Below are 19,147 nucleotides of genomic sequence, written 5' to 3'. Positions count from 1 at the left end.
TTTGATAACCCTCCTGTGGAGTGTCTTGGGATGTTGAACTACGTTGCTGGTGCTATAGATGCAAGTTGATGGTGTGAACTTTTCAACTCTTTTTTATTCATTCATGGGATTTGGGCTTCGCTGGCTGGGCCAGAATTTATTGCCCATCCCTAGTTGCCCTTGAGAAGGTGGTGATGAGCTGCCTTCTTGAACCGCTGCAGTCCATGTGTAGGTACATCCACAGTGCTGTTAGGGAGGGAGTTCAGAGTTTTGTCCCAGCGACAGTGAAGGAACACCGACATATTTCCAAGTCAGGATGGTGAGTGGCTTGGAGGAGAACTTCCTGGTTGGTGTTCCCATCTATCTGCTACCTTTGTCCTTCTAGGTGGTAGTGGTTGTGAGTTTAGAAGGTGCTGTCTAAGGAGCCTTGGTGAATTCCTGCAGTACGTGAGCAGTCTTGAGAGATTGTGTTCAAAAACAAATCAGCATCACTTTTTTTTAAACACTGCTTCCACCACACTTGTAGTTGTTAATGGATCAAAGCCGGTTGGTGAAGCCAAAACCAAGACAGAGCTTTTCTTTATTGAGAGAATTTATTGACCAGTGCAGTCTCTCAGCTATCCACCCACTCAACCCAGTGTCCCAGCTATCCCCTATTTATGTGTGCTCAAAGACAATTAATGCCCATCACTTGTTTCTCTTAACCTTGACAATGTCATTGATGAGACATTTTAACAGTAGTGAGGTGTCAGATTGGGTCTAGAAATCTGCCTTCAGTTCTCTGTTATCTGTCAAGATGTGTCTTCTGTGGCTCAGTTGGTAGCAAACTCACCTCTGAATCACAAGGTTTTAGGTCCAAATCCCACTCCAGGGCTTGAGCACAAAAATCAAGTGCAGTTCTGAGGGAGTGCTGCACTCAGAGGTGCCATCGTTTGGATGAGAGTTTAAACCAACAACCCATTTGCCCCATCAGTTGTTTGTAGAAGACCTTGTGGCCATTACTTCAAAGACATGCAGGAGAGTTCACCTTGTCTTGGGCCAATATTTATCCCTGGACCACTATCACAGAAACAGATTATCTGGCCATCTAGCTCATTGCTGTTTGTGGGACCTTTCTCTGTGCAAATTGGCTGCTGCATTTCCTACGTTACAGCATTTTTTTTAAAGTGCTTTGTTGGCTGTAAAGAGCTTTGAGATGCACGAAAGCTGTGAAAGGCGTTATAGAAATGCAAGTTCTTTCTTTTATGTAAAATCGGCAGGATATTGATGAGAAGACGAGAGGCAATGGCAGCAGAGGGAGTTGCAAGCCAGGATGGGCCCCTGGCAGCCAAGTCCTGATGCATTTGTTAATGGGATCAATTGGTTTTCTTTGCCAATCAAGAATTTTGATTTTCTTTTGATTTACTTACTTGATTTGCATAATGGATTAAGTTTAGACAGCATCTGATTTAAAAGCACATCATTGCTATTCTAATTTATTAAACATTGCATAAAATTAATGTATTCCTTGGATCCCTCTGCATGTAAATGTCAACAAGATTGAATGAAAGCTTTAGGTTGCAGTATGTGTTTGCGTGGGAGGCACTGAGGGGGAGCGGGGTTTATGGTGTAATGGGAAAGGGTAAGAATGCTTTGGAGCAGTGATCTTGGATACTTTGTCTTTCTTGGCTGTTTTTTCTTGTGTTTACGGGATATGGGTGTCACTGGCTAGGCCAACATTTATTGCCCATCCCTCATTGCCCCTTGAGAAGGTGGTGGTGAGCTGCCTTCTTGAACCGCTGCAGTCCCTGCGGTGTAGGTACACCCACAGATAGGAATTCCACACACAGGAGGGGGTTGATTCAGGGAGATGGTTGGGTGGTTGGTTTGGAGGCAGCATTATAACAGCGTTGGACTGGAGGCAGCGTTATAACAGTGTTGGATTGAAGGCAGCATTATAACAGCGTTGGATTGGAGGCAGCGTTATAATAGCATTGGATTGGAGGCAGCATTATAACAGAAGGGTCTCCTGCAATGGGAATTAGATTGATGGAGATTGTGTCTCTGGGGATCATTTAATGGCAGTAAGTAAAACTCATTGAGTCAAGTGGTTTGCAGAGAAAATGCCTCCAATCATCTGCACAAGGAAATATACTAATGTCTGCAATTGAGGAACCATCTTATGGCCAGATACTGCAAGATTGAAACCATGAAAGGCAGCAAATTATATAGAATTGGCAGCACAGAAAAAGACCATCCACCCATTTGCTCCAGGCCAGTGTTTATGCTCCACACAAGCCTCCTCCCTTCTTCATCTCATCCTGTCTGTATAACCTTCTAATCCTTTCTCCTTCATGTGCCTATTTAGGTTCCCTTTAAATGTATCTATAAGCTACTCATCTCATTTACTCCTCGTGGTAGCGAGTTCCACATTCTCCCAACTCTCTGGGTAAAGACATTTCTCCTGAATTCCTGACTGGATTTATCAGTGACTATTGAACATTTATGGTCTCTTATTTTGGTCACGCCCACAGGGGGAATCATTTATTTTTCTCCATCCACCTAATTAAACCCTTTCAAAATCTTAAAGACCTCTATCAGATCCCCCCTCAGCCTTCTCTTTTCTAGATGAAAGGACCTCAGCTTGTTCAATCTCCCGAGCGTTAGAAACGTGCAATGTTGATGAAGCTGAAGGTAAATTAAATTTCACCCTCACCCCCCAACTTCTCATCCCCACTGCCTCCCCTCACCCTTGCCCCTTCCCAGTACGTAGTGCTATTCTTTATGAAGTTCAGCTCGCACTGTTCTGTGTCCTGTGATGGGTTATGTACGTGTAACACCGTGCAATTTGATGTCCCTCAGGTAGCACCCTGATCAAGGTTGGTGAGGCTCAGAGACGCCTGGGAGCTGCTGATCGAGATTTCATCCAGTCGTCCATGATTAACTTCCTGACACCTCTCCGTAACTTCCTGGAAGGAGATTGGAAGACCATCTCGGTGAGCTTTAAGCGGTGGTTTTCCCCACTTCCCTCGCACCATAGCTGATATCAGGCGGTTGTCTCCCTCAGGCCTCCCCCTGTCCTCTCCAAATTGCTTTCAGGAGTGGATCAAAATATTCATTTTGTCCTTTGATCCCCAACTCCCTCCCCCCCCGCCCTTCCTACACCATCTATGAGGGTCGAACCCGCCTCTGCTCTGTGGGGTGAGGAGCTCCCAGCGGTTAATAAGTCCTGCTGGATCTTGGGATTTTGGAACTGAGTTTAATCTTTAGACAAGCCCTCAAAAACCTGCCTTTGCCTGACTTCCTGCTTTTCAAACAATTTGGTCTAAATCTTCCAGGAGGAGGCTATTCTGCCCATTAGGTCCATGCTGGTTCTCTGTGGAGTAATCCAGTCTGTCTCATTCCCCCGCTGTATCCCCCTGGCCCTGTGGGTTTCCTCGGGGAAACGCCTGTAGGCAACTGTAAATGGACTCATGGGGCAGGGGTGGAGGAACCAGACGGATTAGTTAAAATTAGGCACTTCCCGTCCCCTCCCCTCCCCTGCCCTCCCCTCCCCTCCTCTTCCGTCCCCTCCCCTCTTCAATCCCACTACATTCCTGTCATGTTCTAATATTAACCTGTTCTCTTCGTATGGGTGAACAGGCCACCCAGAGGCATCTTTAAATATGCAGATTAGGGCCCAACAATGTCAATAGGACCTGATCCAGTACTTTAGCAGTGGGAGGAGGGAGGGGAGGGAAGGAGCAGTGAGGACTTCCTCGGCAAGCCAAACCCATTGAGAGGGACAATCGTGGACAGCAAGAGGATCATAAGATCCATAAGGAATGGGAGCAGGAGTGGGCCATTCAGCTGCTCGGGCCTGCTCTGCCATTTAGGTAGATCATGGCTGATCTGATTGTGGCCTCAATTCCACCTTCCTGTCTGCCCCCACCATAACCCTTAACTCCTTTGTCAATCAAAAAATCTGTCCAACTCGGCCTTGCATATATTTAGTGACCCAGCCTCCGCTGCCCTCTGGGGTAGGGAATTCCACAGACTAACAACCCTCTGAGAGAAAAAAATTCCTCTAGATCTCTGGCTTAATGGGAGACCCCTTATCTTTAAACTGTGGCCCCTAATTCTAGATTCCCCACGAGGGGGAAACATCCTCTCAGCTTCTACCCTGTCAAGTCCCCTCAGAATCTTATGTTCCAATAAGATCACCGCTCATTCTTCTAAACTCTAAAGAGCGTAGGCCCAACCTTCGCAGGAATCAGCCTCGTGAACCGCCTCAGAGCGGCTTCCAAAGCAAGGATATCCTTCCTTAAAGACAGCAAAGCCGTACACAGTACTCTAGGTGCAGTCTCACTACGGCCCTACAGTTGTAGCGAGCCTGACTTTTATACTCCCCCTTTGCATTAGACCCCGCCAGGTAAGTTATTACATTTTATTTTAGGATTTCCAACTGTGTCAGGAGGAGCCGGGGCCTTCTGCTGGGCCTGAATAGGAGGACTCAGCTGCATCTGGCTGCCCCTCCCCAAACCCCCCCACCCCCACCCCCACCCCCACGCCCACTCCCACTTAACCTGACTAACGGGAATGTTGCAATATCCACACTTTAAAATCGGGTCCACGGTATTTTTGGCAGTTGAGTAAGTGTTAAGCTGGATGGAGGCACCACCAGTGAACATTAAAACAATTGGTGCAAGTGTTAATGTGCAGAGAAACGGTTTCCTCCAGCCAGGGGGGTTCCAGAACAAGGGAACATAATTCAAGGCAGACTGTTCAGCAATGAAGCCCGAAGCATTCTTTCACCAGGGCCGTGACAACCTGGAACTGTCTCAGAGCGAAAAACTGTAGATGCTCCATCAGTTGAAACTTTCAAAACTGAGATGGATCATTTTTAAGGGATATGGAACAAAGGCTGGCAAATGGCATTGAGGTTCATGATCTACTTGAATGGTAGCACAAGCTGGAGGGGCTGAATGGCCTTCCCTTACTTCTATGTTCCTGTGATCTACCATGCCAGCTTTTAAACACTACTTATTTTAACTTGTCTCATCCCTGGAAATCACACCGCAGTCTAACTGGCCCAAGTTAAAGGATTAAAGATCAACAGCAATCACATGCATTTATATAGCACCTTTCTGTTATAAAATGTTCCAAGTGCTTCGCAGGAGTGTTATCAAACAGAGTTTGGCACCGTCCAGCATAAGAGATATTAGGGCTGGTGACCAAAAACTTAGTCAAAAGGTGCATCCAAGCTGGAAAGAGAGAGTGTAGGGAGGAAAAAGGAGAGAGGTGGAGAGAGATGTAGGAAGGAAAAAGGAGAGAGGCAGAAATGTGTAGGGAGGGAAGAGGAGAGAGGTAGAGAGGTGTAGGGAAGGAAGAGGAGAGAGGTGGGGAGGCATAGGGAGGGATGTGGAGAGGTGTTGGGAGGGATGAGGAGAGAGGTGGAGAGGTGTAGGGGGGATGAGAGAGGCAGAGAGAGGTGAAGGGAGGGATGAGGAGAGAGGTGGAGAGGTGTATGGAGGGATGAGGACAGAGGCAGAGAGAGGTGAAGGAAGGGATGAAGAGAGAGGCAGAGAGAGGTGTATGGAGGGATGAGGAGAGAGGCAGAGAGAGGTGTAGGGAGGGATGAGGAGGCAGAGAGAGGTGTAGGGAGGGATGAAGAGTGAGGCAGAGAGAGGTGTAGGGAGGGATGAGGAGAGAGGCAGATAGAGGTGTAGGGAGGGATGAGGAGAGGGTGGAGAGAGGTGTAGGGAGGGATGAGGAGAGAGGCAGATAGAGGTGTAGGGAGGGATGAGGAGTGGGTGGAGAGAGGTGTAGGGAGGGATGAGGAGAGAGGCAGAGAGAGGTGTAGGGAGGGATGAGGAGAGAGGCAGAGAGAGGTGTAGGGAGGGAATTCCAGAGCGAAGAGGCTTAGCTACTGATAGCACAACGGCCAATAGTGGTGTGATTAAAACTGGCTTTGAGTAGATACCTGGTCTCTTTGGAAATGAGAAAGCGCTGATTCTATTGTTTCGCTTTGGGCTTAGACTCTCAGGAGAGACTGTGGGACAAAGTTTAGGTGTTGACCATGGATCAGTGGGTAGCACCTTTCACCTCCGAGTCAGAAGGTTTCAGGTTTGAGTTTGGGATTTGAGCGAAAATCCTCGGCTGACACTACCAGGGAGGTGCCACGTGAGTGCCACACTGTCAGAAGTGCCGACTTTTAGATGAGACTTTAAAGCGAGACCCTGTCTGCCCTCTTAGGTGGATGTAAAATTTCCCATGGTACTATTCTGAAGAGGAGCAGGGGAGTTGTCCCTGGTGTCCTGCTTAATATTTATCTCTCAATCAACATCACCAAAAACAGATTATCTTGATCAGTATCATGTTGTTGTTTGTGGGATCTTTCCTTGCGCAATTTTGGCTGCTGCAAATTCTTACAGTGTCCACACCTTCGAAATGAGACTTCATTGGCTGTAACCTACTTTGAGACGGTCTGAGACCATGAAAGGCGCTATATAAATGCAAGTTCTTTCTTTGATGGGGAATCCGCGAGGCAACAAGGTGAACTTGTGGGAGGCAAGGGGTTAGGGGGGGTGAGAAATAATAGTCACATGGGTACAGTAAGGAGGAAATTTCCTCGGTTTCTGTTTTTTCTTAATGTTATAGAAGGAGAGAAGACTCTTGGAGAACAGACGGCTGGACTTGGATGCCTGCAAGGCCCGATTAAAGAAAGCAAAGGCGGCCGAGGCAAAGGCAGCAGTACGTGACTCCATTCTCAACCCACCCCTACCATTCATTAACTCTCCCCAGTGTCATTGGCAACTGGTGCACAGTTTAAAATGTACAGCCACAAGCCTGAAATCTGAGCCAGAGACGGTGCCACCTCGTTGCTGGGGTTGTTCAAACTGGGAGAGTTAATGTTAATTGCATGAATCTCTGTCTCTTTCTTTCTACGCTACTGAATAACATTTTGTCCTTAACTCAACGTCGCGACTTGTGTTGTGTCCAGACTTTCATACTGACCAATGTTCTTTTTCTGTTGTGTTCTGCGCAGTGTGAGGGAGAAGTGAGTACTTGTTGGTTGAACTGCTACTTTCTCTGACCTGGTTTTTCCGTAATATTCCAGAAGGATTATTATTTTTTTTAAAAAAAACACTTTCGACTCATTCGCTGCCTGATGTTCTGAAGCCAATCTGCACAGTTGGACTACTGGGATCTCCGCAGGACCGGAAGCTATAACACAAGCTGTGTTTATATTAGTGAATGAGTTACTGATCCCACCCCGTGTGTGTGTGTGTTTCTACTGTGTCGCTAACATTGTGTGGGGTGGGGTGGGTGGTTGGCTTTAGTGCAGTAGTTGGAGATGTGCCGAGAACTGGGATTCACTTCTGTTGTAACTGATTCTAACTTAGAATTTGAGGTTTTATCCTTTTTCTTTGCACCTTTTTGAGTGTGGAGATTTTTTGTAACTGTGATCAGTGTTGTGATTTGGTACTGGAACTGGTGGGGAATGGGGGGGTGGGGGGTGGCGGGAGGGAGGGAAAAGTTTGACATGGCTTTATTTACTGGACAAGTTTCTTTCAAAGGCATTACAGAGTAACTCCTGTCATTCTCCGTTTGTCAGTGTTCATGAGAAGAGTTGGAAATAGAGCAATTGCCCCTCCCTCCTCCTTGTTCCCTCTATTTCTTTTGTCCTCCTTGTTTCTCTCGTCTGTCTGTCTCAACACCAGCCCTTTAGTTAGGAGCAGGAGACGCTTAACTCAGGACATAAATGGATGACCCTAAGGCAGGTTAGAAGTGAGACCAAAACCCCTTAAGGGCTGCTGGTGACTGTGGGGTGGGGGGGTGGGGGGTGGCGGGGATCCAACACTTGATTGTTCCTCTGCTACAGTCTTGGCAGGCATCATACAAACTGGTCAAAATAACTGAATTTTTAAACAATTTATTCCTTCATGGGATGTGAGCTTCACTGGGAAGACCAGCATTTGTTGCCCATTCCTAATTGCCCTCAAACTGAGTGGCTTGCTAGGCCATTTCAGAGTCATCCACATTGCTGTGGGTCTGGGAATCACATGTAGGCCAGACCAGGTAAGGATGGCAGATTTCCTTCCCTAAAGGACATTAGTGAACCAGATGGGTTTTTACAGATGATAGGTTCCTGGTCACCATTACTGAGACTGGCTTTCAATTCCAGATTTTATTCATTTGGATTTAAATTCCACCAGCTGCAGTGGGATTTGAACCCGTGTCCCCAGAGCATTAGACTGGGACTCTGGGTTACTAGTCCAGTGACATGACCACTACACCATCATCTCCCCCCATAGAGGGCAAAGGAAGGCTGTACAAACATGTGGAAACCTCATCTGCTAATATTGCTGACAGTAACGACTGAATTCCCCCAGTTTTGGTTCTTCTGTTCATGTTGTTCATTCTGCGCCATGCTAATCCTCCCCTGCTCTGGTACTCCTCCCCCACCAGATCAACCCCCAACCAGCTCTCTCCATACAAATCTGGATGTTTTAATATTTGGTTCAAGGCTTGACACAGAGCCCTACATCCCTGTACAAGTTAATATAAGGATGCTGGGAACCATACAGCACAGAAGGAGGACATTTGGCCCATTGTGCCTGTGCCATCTCTTTGAAAGAGATATCCAATTAGTCCCACTCTCCCCTGTTCTTTCCCCCATACCCCTGGAGATATCTCCCCTTCAAGTAACAATCGAAGTGTTTATTAATAGGCACAAGCAGTAACCGAGTTGAACAGGGAGAGGAGTAGAATCTAGAAGCTGGCTGGATTATCTATATTGCTCATCCTCTTTAACAGGCCATAATGTGTTTCCCAGGCAGCATTGGGGAACATGGTCTCTTTCTGTTCAATATTGCCAGTCATGAGAAGGAACTTAAAAACTGCGTCACTGCAAAATTTACAGAATAAACTTCCTGGCTAAATATTGGGCGAGGAGTGGCAATCACTTTTGGATTGCCACTCTGCTCATGTTTACTTACCTTGCGCTAGAGCTCCACCTTTCTCGCCCAGACTTCCAAACTGAGCCTCCTGAGAAATGTGGAGCGCAGCTGCTCCCGGAGTCCTTTCTTTATAGTGTAGGAGCATGAAGGGGAGTCCGAGGCACACCCCCTTTTTATGGCACCACTTACCGTATTCCAGTAAGTATAAATGTCCCAAAGGCACTTAGAAAGCTAGAGAGAGAAGGTGAGGGGGTTCGGTGTGGCCGGGGGTTGGGGGGGAGTTGTTCAGGAGAGTGGTCGTGGGGTAGTTGGGGAGTAATCGGGTGGTGGGGAGGTTGTCGGAAGGCTGGGGCTTAGACGGGGGCGTGAGGGGTGGTAGTTGGGGGTGTAGGAGGTAGTTGGGGGGTGTAGGGAGTAGTCAGGCAGTCAAGGGGATAGTCAGGGTTGTAGGTGTAGTCAGGGGGTGAGAAGGTAGCTGGGGTGGTGGTGTATTCGGGAGGTCAGAGGAGTAGTTGGGTGGTTAGGGGTAGTAGGGGCGGGGGTTAGTTGGGTGGTAGGAGGGTGGGAGGGACTGGGGTGTAGTCAGGTGGTGAGGGGTGGGATGGAAATCTTGTGGATATTCGGGGTTCCAGTGAAGAGTCGGGGGAGGGGGGGGGGGGTGGGGTCCCAGTATGGGGTGAGGTGGAGTGGGTTGGAGTGGGTTTGGGGGCGGGGTGGGGGTGGCAGTAGTATTGTTATCCAGGAGTTAGAACTGGTTTTAATCCTAACCTTTCCTGGGTAACTATTCTGCTAAGTGAGTTGGAACCATCTGAAGTCTCTGACTCTAACTCGGAGGCTCAGAGGGTTCCAGATGCAGGAGAATTGCCCAACGGAAGTTGATACTTCCCGCAGGGTCCTTGCGTTGGGACTTCTGAGGGGTCTCCCAGCGCATTGTATGCTGGGGGGTGGGGTGGTGGGGGGTGGGGTGGGGGTGCGAAGTGGGGTACCTCCAGGAAAAGACCACCCAGAGACTGGAAGATCCGGGCCTATGTAATCACACGTTTAATCATGTGTCAATTTGGCTGGAACATTTCCATGTCCTCCATTGGGGTAAAACGTTTCATTATCGATTTACCCACCTATAATCCTCTTTTCCGGACTTTAGACGGGGGAATTGCTAGATATTCCCCCCCTCCCCTCCACCTCCTCCACAGACCACCAAGACAGAACATGCTGGAAACAGTCAGCAGGGCCGGCAGCACCTGTCAACCTGAAACATTGAACTTGTTCCCTCTCTCCACACAGAGGCTGCCTGACCTGCTGAGCGTGCTCTGATTTTATGTCTGGTTTCCAGCACCTGCAGTATTTTTTTCCCTCACCCCTCCCCCCACCCGGGGCCTGCACACTGGTTAGGGTGTCATGAGGGTGGGCCCTGAGGGAAATGCTCGAGAAAGTGAGGGGCTGGGGATCTGAACTCTCCGGGTCCTTCACATGGTCGTCAGAAAATCCATCTTTGTATCCCAATTTCTCTTCGCTCCGCCTTCAAAATGGGAAACCTCGAGCAGCTCCGACCCAGGGCAGAATTTTACCCCCGTCGGGTGGGCGCGTGCCTGGCCCGAAGGGGAGAAATATAGTGTGTGATGTCATTGCGCACTGGCACGATATTTCGGTGTGTGGGCGCACGAGAGGCGACAGGGCACCCGCTGACAGTTAAGAAGCTTATTAAGGCCCTGCATTAATTGCATTAAGGTTTTCGCTGCCCGTCCAATCTTATGGTGAATAGGCCAAGCGGCCTTCGCATTTTTTGCGAAACCTCATCCACGGGTGGGATGAGGTTCCTACCAGTAATTTGTAAAAAAGAAATAATTAAAACTCATTCTTAACATATTCCTGCTCATGTGACACAGACATGTGAGGGGACGTGTTTTCCCATATTTCTCCAGTCTTTATTCCTCAGGTCAAAGTCTTCAGCCCCCCTTGGGGGCAGCTCGGTGCCTTTAAGGGAGCTTTCACTGAGCGCAACCCCTGCACGCCGGCGCTGACTTCCGTGTCCGCCCTCCTACCCCGCCCCCCGCCCCCCCCCCTGCCCCCAGCCAGCGCTGAACGTTTCAGCGCCCGATTCATGCTGGCTGCCCATTAATTGGCCAGCCAGGGTGGAATTGCGATCGGGGCCCAATCACAGCTGCTCCCGGCCCACCCACTGCGCCCAACAAGGTAAAAATCACAGAATCTCACAGTGCAGAAGAGGCCCTTCGGCCCATCGAGTCTGCACCGTCACGTGAGAAACACCTGACCTACCTAATCCCACTTACCAGCACTTGGCCCGTAGCCTTGAATGTTATGACGTGCCAAGTGCTCATCCAGGTACTTTTTAAAGGATGTGAGGCAACCCGCCTCCACCACCCTCCCAGGCAGCGCATTCTAAGTCCTGCCCCTAATCTTGCTTTTCACTTTCTCAGTGTGGCTTTTCCTAAATCACAGTTGCTGCCGTTCTGTTCCAGCCCTCGATGTTAAGAGGGGTTCTGTGTTCCTGGCAATGTCAAAACCATTTGGGTTTAATTGGGAATGGTTCAACTCTTTACTCCCACATGCCCTGTCAGGGTGTAGACAGCTCCTCCTTGACTAGAAGTGAAATGTTGCTCCCAGGTATTTCTAGCATCCATTGCTAGTTTAACTAGCAGTAAGATTGACTTAGCTGATTGACAAGAGTTGGATCAATGTGTTGGTCCATTGAGCACCACCTCCATGGCCCTTGGTACTGAATCATGGGTTGGATTGACTGATTAAAATTGAAGAGGTGACGTGAAAGGTATCCAAAAACTTTCAAACTCACCGGGGAAGCGATCCTTTCTGGGTGCCTGCAGGAGACGTAACAGCCCCCAGTGCACAGCAAGGATCTGTTGCTTGGACCTGCTTTGGTTGTGCAGAGGCCCCCCCATGCAACATTCAGCCAGTCTGGCTCAGGGTTCATTGTATTGGTTGCGGAGTCATTCCCTCAAAATGTGCATGATAAAGGTTCGGGATCTCCTCTGGGTATTGACCTTCCTTCAGTAGCACTTGCCTGTGTCACAGCAATTGAGCCCAGTTCCCCTGCACATCTCCAGACCTTGATTGAGTTGTTTCGTGGTTTTCAAGTTTGACGTGACCTTTTTAAAACATGTCCGCAGATATTTCGCTTTTTATGCATGATATATTTTGTGTGTAAAATCTCTTCCCGCCTTGTAGGCGACACCTGATTTTCAGGAGACTAGGCCTCGTAATTATGTACTGTCGGCCAGTGCATCTGCGGTAAGCCATGGGTGAAATCAGCATTCCCCATTTTCTCTTATCTTTTTGTCCTTTCTCCCGCTCTCTCCGACATCGTATGCTGTAAGGATTGGTGACCCTTTTTTTACCAGGCCTCTTAATTCAAAACTATAGCCTCACTTACAGTATCGCCGACTCTGGTTGGCCATATTCCTAGAGGTTTCATCCCACCTCCGACAGTTCAGTCAAACCCCATCCCTTTAGTCCCCGTTTCCAGGATTGATATGCAAAAGGGTTCAAAAGAAAATGGAAGCGGTGGGGAGAAACACTTTTCCTTTAGCACCCCTGTAGTTTTTCTCCCAGCCGTTACTCGCTGGGGTATCTAGGAGATTAATCTTCAATTCCTGCAGACTCCAGGACAGTCCTGGAGGGTTGGCAACCTGAACCTTGGTCAAGTCGATGCTTTGCTCATTTCAGACACGTCTGTGGCAAAGGCAGATCTGCCCAAAGTCATTGCCCTCCACCCTCGCCCCCAGCGTTGCACTATTCCCATTCAGACTGGGGCATCAGTGGACTTCACCTCTTGTTTAGATAATGAATCATTAAAGCCACCAATGCTTGATTTTCAGACACCTCTACGACTGTAGTGGGATAAAGTTAGACACAATGGAACTCGATAGGTGACAGATTTATACTTAAATGATCAGCATAAATGGATGCACCAATACTGTGAGATAAAGGGGGCTTCTGTGCAGCGTTAATACTGGCAAAGACCAGGTGGGCTGAATGGCTTGCTTCTGTGCTGTAGACTCCATGTCATTCTGTGTAATTCTGATGTACGTCTTTTTTTTTAACATTTAAAAGCCTCCAGCCTAAAGCAGGATCAACCGTGAGGGGTTGAACTTTCAGGCCTGTGGGCGAGGCCTGAAAATTCCAGAACCAGCTGGTTTCCCAACTCCGTTCCCAGCACCGGCCGTTTTGGCCGAAGCGGATCCGGAATCGGCAGGGCTTCCAGCCCCCATGAAGCGGCCAGCCCACTCTGCTTATTCAGAGCCTCATTAAGAAGGCCGAAGGAGGCCGGCTGGGATTTCCGGGGGCAGTTTAATGGCCCGGAGGCGGGCACCCAGTGGCAGGCTAGGGCGCCAGTCCTCCAGGCAGGCCGAGGCCCTTCCTGCCTGTTCCGGACTGCCCTGTAGAGGGATCTATTCTTCCCCCCCACGCCCCACCTCCCATTCCCCCACACCCCTCCCCCAAGCGGTGGCCTGGCTGCTTTACCTTCTTTTTAATTTAAAGTTTTAAAAAGGTTGTGAGAGGGCGCCTTCTGGTTGAAGCTGCCTCTCAGTTACTCACCCTTTACTGCAGTCTGGCCCTGTCCTCCAGCTGTAAAAACTCTAGTTGGCTCACCTGCTGCTCTGAATTGGTCAAAGGAATCTGTCTCCATGTCAAGGGGGATGCCCTGCTCAAAATCCTAAGGAATGACTGTTCCCCCCCACCCCCCACCCCCAAACGCAGGTGGGTTTGGGACCCGGAAGAAGTCCCGACTCCCATTTCCCATCCCTACAGCAAACATTCATCCCCTAGATCCTGTGGCATCGCTCGGATTTTCTTCCACAGTGCAATGTGAAATGCACAGTGCGATACCTTAGGCTAACGCCACCTGATAGAAACTTTAACAATCAGGCCGCAGGAGTAATACTGTGAATATTTTGGAAGAGGCATAGATTTTAAGCAGCAAAGGTTTTAAGTATAAATCTGACTGCCACTGTCCCTGAGCCCCATTCTATCACGGTGATACAGTGATACCTATCTGGATATTGTTCTGGTGGGTCAGTGTGTTGATGTTATTGTATCATGCCCTGTTGGAACGGTATATTGTGACACCAGGTGGCATGGATCCTCTGTCTCAACTCTCCACTGAATATAGAATCACTGTTCCAGCACAAGAGGCCATTCAGCCCATCATTTTCCATGCTAGTTCTCTGCAACAGCATCTGAGCTACTCTCACTTCTCTGCCTTTTTCCCGTCGCCCTGAAAGTTTTTTTTCTCTTCAGGTAATCATCCAATTCCCTTTTCAAAGCTAGGATTGAATCTGCCTCTGCCACAGGCAGAGCATTCCAGATCCTAACAAGAGGCCACATGAAAGGGTTTCCTCATATCGCCTTTGGTTCTTTCGATCCATCAGGGTGAGGTCAGCACCTGTTCTGTAATGCACCGTCCCAACTCTACAACCCTCTAAAGTCTTTCCCTTACCATCAACTCTCCTTTAAATGTCCCTCTACTCAAAGGTGTCCCCCCATTCGGTGGGAGATATTTCCACTTTGCTTTAGTACCTGCAACAACAGTGCAACTCACTCACCTGATAACACATTTTGGATGGTCAGTGACACAGGAAAACCTTTCCAAAATGTATGAGATAGTGGTCCTTATACCTTGATGTAATCATCAATGTCAATGCATGAAGCTCAAGGGGCTGAATGGCCCACTCCCGTCTCTTTGTTCTAACAATGTCTCAGTGCCCATCCCATTGACTGCAATCATTCACTCTCAATGCCAATCAAAATCCTCCTTCCCAGTTCTATGCATTTCCCTCATGCCTTGGGAGGTGTGTTTTTGTTTTATTTGTTCACAGGATGTGGGCTTTGCTGGCTAGGCCAGCATTTATTGCCCTTGTTCTGAGGGTGTTTAAGAGTCAACTACATTGCTGTGGGTCTGGACTCACATGTAGGCCAGACCAGGTGAGGATGACAGATTTCCTTCCTTAAAGGACATTAATGAACCAGATGGGTTCTTACAACAATCAGCAATGCTTTCATGGTCATCATCGGACATTTAATTCCAGATTTTTATTGAATTCAAATTCCGCCATCTGCCGTGGTGGGATTATAGATTAGAACCCTGGTCCCCAGGACATCACACTGGGTCTCTGGAATACTAATGCAGTGACAATACCACTACGCCACCACCAGCAGAACATAAGTATAAATATAAATTGCTGTTTTGATGTCTAACCTGATAAAAAGCATCACCAATCCGATTTCATATTTATTACATACCCTCTTCCTCTTTGAAGTGTTCAAAATGGCATTTATCCATCTACAGGTGGCCTTTATCCAGCAAGTTTAGGCAAAATTTATGCTTGTTGTCTGGATCGGAGTTTCCTATGGCCTTGTCTTCACAATTGGTCTACTGTGGCAGGCAGGCTGTTGGTGAACTTGCTTCTCCAGCTTTCAGTTAAGAAACAAAAGCTTCACCTGCCACTTTGTGCTGGGTAGCAGGATGACCCTTGGAACATGCTGCCTGGTGCCCTTTTCTCTGAGAGGGTATGTAATAAGTGGCACTAATTGCCCCCTCCAGCATTCACCACCTCCAATCTAGATTAATCTGCTATTAACCTAACATCATAAATGCCAATTCTGAAGAAAGTTGGATTTGTCTTGAGTCTATGAGGAGAATTGTTTTTCTTATCTGAAGGGGAAACATCCAGGGTTCCTGCATAAATAGAGCGGGGAGGCGTTTCAGCATCTCTTTACGTTCACCGAGTACTTTTTCTAGGTTTCCCACACTTGCCACCCTGGTAATAACTTGCATTTGTACAGCGCCATCAGCTTCCCAAGGCACCTCACAGGTGTGTAATGAGACAATGAGCCAAAGGAGGAGATATTAGGAGGATTGACTTAGTCAACAGAGGTAAGTTTTAAGAAAGGTCTTGTGGGATGCAGGGGAGAAAGATGGGGAGATTATGGGGAGGGATTCCAGGGCTTTGGGCAGAGCTGGCTTAAGGCTCGGCCACCAATGACAGGACGGAGTTAGTGGAGGGTGGACAAGAGGCCAGAATTGGAGGAGTGCAGAGATTTTGGAGGGTTGTAGGGCTGGAGGAGCCACAGGGGTGGGGAGGGAGATAGGCCATGGAGGGATTTGAACACAAGGATGAGAATCTTAAATTTGGGATGTTGAAATGTGTGAGAATTACAAGTGAGATCACTCGGGTTAACATAGCTCCTTCCTATCAGTATTTGGTCATCCCAAGGTTTCACAAGCCAAGCCATCCAATAACTCTCGAGTATTTTTGTAAGGCAGGTATTGCAGGGAAATCTTAGCTAGCACCAGTAACACTCTCTCAATCTGCGAAATGGGGGTTAAAGTACTAAAATCATACATATGAATGTTAAAACCCACTTCAAACCCGGAAAGGCATTTTCTCTGATTGAGGGTTGCTTTATATTGTCTGATTACAATTCTGTGAAGCACCTTGTAATATTTTACAATATTGCAGGTGCTATATAAATGCAAGCTGTAGTTGTTGTAGATTACATCATCCTTCCCTGTTATTTATTTATTTAAACGTTCCACATAACGGACATTCCCTATTGGTTTAATCCATGGTTCTGTGCTCTTGGAATGAGATAATGGTGTAGTTTATATTTAGCTTCTTGAAGCTATTTCTACATCTTTTGCACTGAGTTTGCTTCCTGTTTTCTATGTAATCCTCCAAAGACAAATTCAACTTGAAATCTTACTAAACCAGTAACTGTCGTACCCTTCATCCTATCTGAAGAAAAGAAAACGTATTGTAGAGCTTGTCGCAAGAACTCCCAACAACCCCTCCTGATTAACCTCTTAAAAGTGTTTGGGAAATCCCAAATGGGATTATTTTAATGGTGATTCTTCATTTTCACTGACAATTCTGTGCTCTCAACACACTCTATTGGTGTGTTGTGTTCGTTGTCCATCTTGGGCCTGAAACCTAGGGCCTGGGATGGTGCCTCAAGCCTGGGCCTGGGCCTAGGATGGGGCCTGGGACTAGGACAGAGACCTATGTGTGAGAGATTTCTCCACTACTACTGGTTTACAGCAGATATTTCTTTAATACTAATCAGTTGTTGGGCATTTCCCTCACGTTGATCTGACTAACTGAGCAGCTCTGATTCATTCCAAAACTGAACGATGCATTTCAGCCCCTTGTCTATTGAGGTTAGCTTTGAGTCTGCTTTGCTTTGCATTCCTTTGGCTGAACTGATACAAATCTACCAGAGGGTCATGAGATCCTATTCGGAGAAGTGGGAACTGATTGGCGCTGGTTCGGCGGCAATAAAACCAATTCTGCTCCAGCTAACACCAGAATGTTCAATCCACTCCTGGGGTGAGGAAAGAGCTGGGGAAGAGAGACAGGGCCTATTCAAGAGTGGTCCCAGAGGGGGCGTGGATAAAGAGTTAGGGAGGTGGTTGTGGGGGTGCAGAAAGTCAGAGGGCCAGTGTTACAGAGGAGTTTTGGTGAGACCACACCTGGAATACTTTGCCATTTTGGTCTCCATATTTAAGGGAAGGATATACATGCATTGGAGGCATTACAGTGAAAGTTTAGTATGTGGGATGAGGGTGTTGACCTATGATGAGAGGCTGAGTAAATTGGGCCTAAGTTCTCTGGAGTTTGGAAAAATGAGGCAATCTCACTGAAACCTGCAAGTTTCTGAAGGGGTTTGACAGGGTGGAGGCTGAGAGATTGTTTTTGCTGGTCGTGGAATCTTAAACACGGGGGCTCAGTCTCAGGATTAGGGGGCTGATCATTTGGGACTGAGATGAGGAGAAATGACTCCATGGAATTCTCGACCCCAGAGGGTTGCAGATGCTCCATCGTTGAATTTGTTTAAAGGCTGGAATAGACAGATTATTCATTTCTCGGGGAAGCCAGGAATATGGGGAGCAGGTGGAAAAATGGAGTTGAAGCCCAAGGTCAGCCATGATCATATTGAATGGCGGAGCATGTTCGATGGGCCATATGGTCTACTCCTGCTCCTGTTTCTTGTGTTCATGATTGGCGGGGTGGGCTGACAGTGGAGGCCTATCCTGGAGGGCGCATGTACAGCAAGCCTGGGGACCCTGTCCTTGTTGGGGGTGGGGGGGGGGGGTTCCAATTGCAGTGTAGGAGGGTTCAGTGGGGGGGCGGTCCAAAGTGATGGGCAAATGTGAATTGTTTTTCATTTCCCAGGAGGAAGGCAGATGTTCCCCAGGTAACAACCATGCTTATCGCCTTGATTTCTTTTCACTTAAAGCACTTTACTGTTGGATGAAAGCATTTAATTAAAAGTCGACTGTGTGGGAAAGGGGTAAATGGGTGAAGTTTGGAGAAGATAAACAACAGATCCCTGATTTAATCTTTGCTGCACATCAAAAAATCATTGTTACAGGAATAGAGGAAGGTTTTGATGAGGTAGATTGGAGTAGAGTTGTTTAAGATGGTAGTTAAAGTGCTGCACTGTCAAAGGGAAAGAAAGAGAGACTTGCATTTACATACCACCGTTCATGACCTCAGGATGTTCCAAAGTACTTTATAGCCAATGAAGTACTTTTGAAGTATTGTCACTGTTGTAACATAGGAAACGCAGCAGCCAATTTGGGCACAGCAAGCTCCCACAAACAGCAATGCGATAATAACCAGATAAGCTTTTGCAGTGCAAAACAACCTGCCAGCTAGGGACCATCACCCAACTGAGAGGCAGAGTTCCCAGCAGGCAGCAATCTCCCAGTTGGTAAATATTGGCCATGCATAGTGCCAAAATTAGAGTCAGGAATGTGCATGCATTGCTCAAAAAAATCAAGGAATTGGTAAGGCGGGATTTTCACTGGTAGAATCACTAGCGTGTGAAAAGAACAGTCAAAAGGCCAAAACAAGAGCGTGAGGATCAATGCTTCATCAAAAAATAAGCGCTCAAAGAATCTTTATCTCTGACGTGATTTAAATCGGCCATTAGTCCATAGGTGGGCTTTACAGGTCTAGTGCCACCTAATGTACAGGAGGTGTTAATTGCACTGCTTGGCCAGAATTTTCCAGCCTCTCACACTGGCGGGATCGTCCAGCCCTGCCGATGTGAGATTTCAATGGCTCGCCGGCCCCGCCACAGTGGGGGCAGGGGGTGGGGGGGGGGTGGGGGTGGGGGCGGGGTGCTGGAAAACTCTGGCCCTTATAATATTTTGGATAATTGAACTGAGCTGTTTGCTGAATTAGGAATCAAGGATTACTCGC

The 19,147-nt window shown here is 47.8% G+C and overlaps 1 protein-coding gene across 6 annotated transcripts in view; it reads left to right on the top strand.

Annotated features, from left to right (window-relative positions):
- The window catches only part of sh3glb2a (SH3-domain GRB2-like endophilin B2a), a 115,672-nt gene that overhangs the window by 78,372 nt on the left and 18,153 nt on the right, over positions 1-19,147 (top strand). For 3 of the 6 annotated variants that reach the window (XM_041193919.1, XM_041193918.1, XM_041193916.1), the window contains exons 4-6: positions 2,821-2,954; positions 6,598-6,690; positions 12,105-12,167. In XM_041193919.1, the coding sequence (XP_041049853.1) occupies positions 2,821-2,954; positions 6,598-6,690; positions 12,105-12,167 (290 nt within the window). The remainder of the gene's footprint in view (positions 1-2,820; positions 2,955-6,597; positions 6,691-12,104; positions 12,168-19,147) is intronic. The other 3 variants (XM_041193921.1, XM_041193920.1, XM_041193922.1) reach the window with 1 other exon arrangement.

The sequence above is a fragment of the Carcharodon carcharias genome, chromosome 8, assembly GCF_017639515.1.
Source record: "Carcharodon carcharias isolate sCarCar2 chromosome 8, sCarCar2.pri, whole genome shotgun sequence".
NCBI classification, from domain to species: domain Eukaryota; kingdom Metazoa; phylum Chordata; class Chondrichthyes; order Lamniformes; family Lamnidae; genus Carcharodon; species Carcharodon carcharias.
This window is presented reverse-complemented; position numbering and strand designations above follow the sequence as displayed.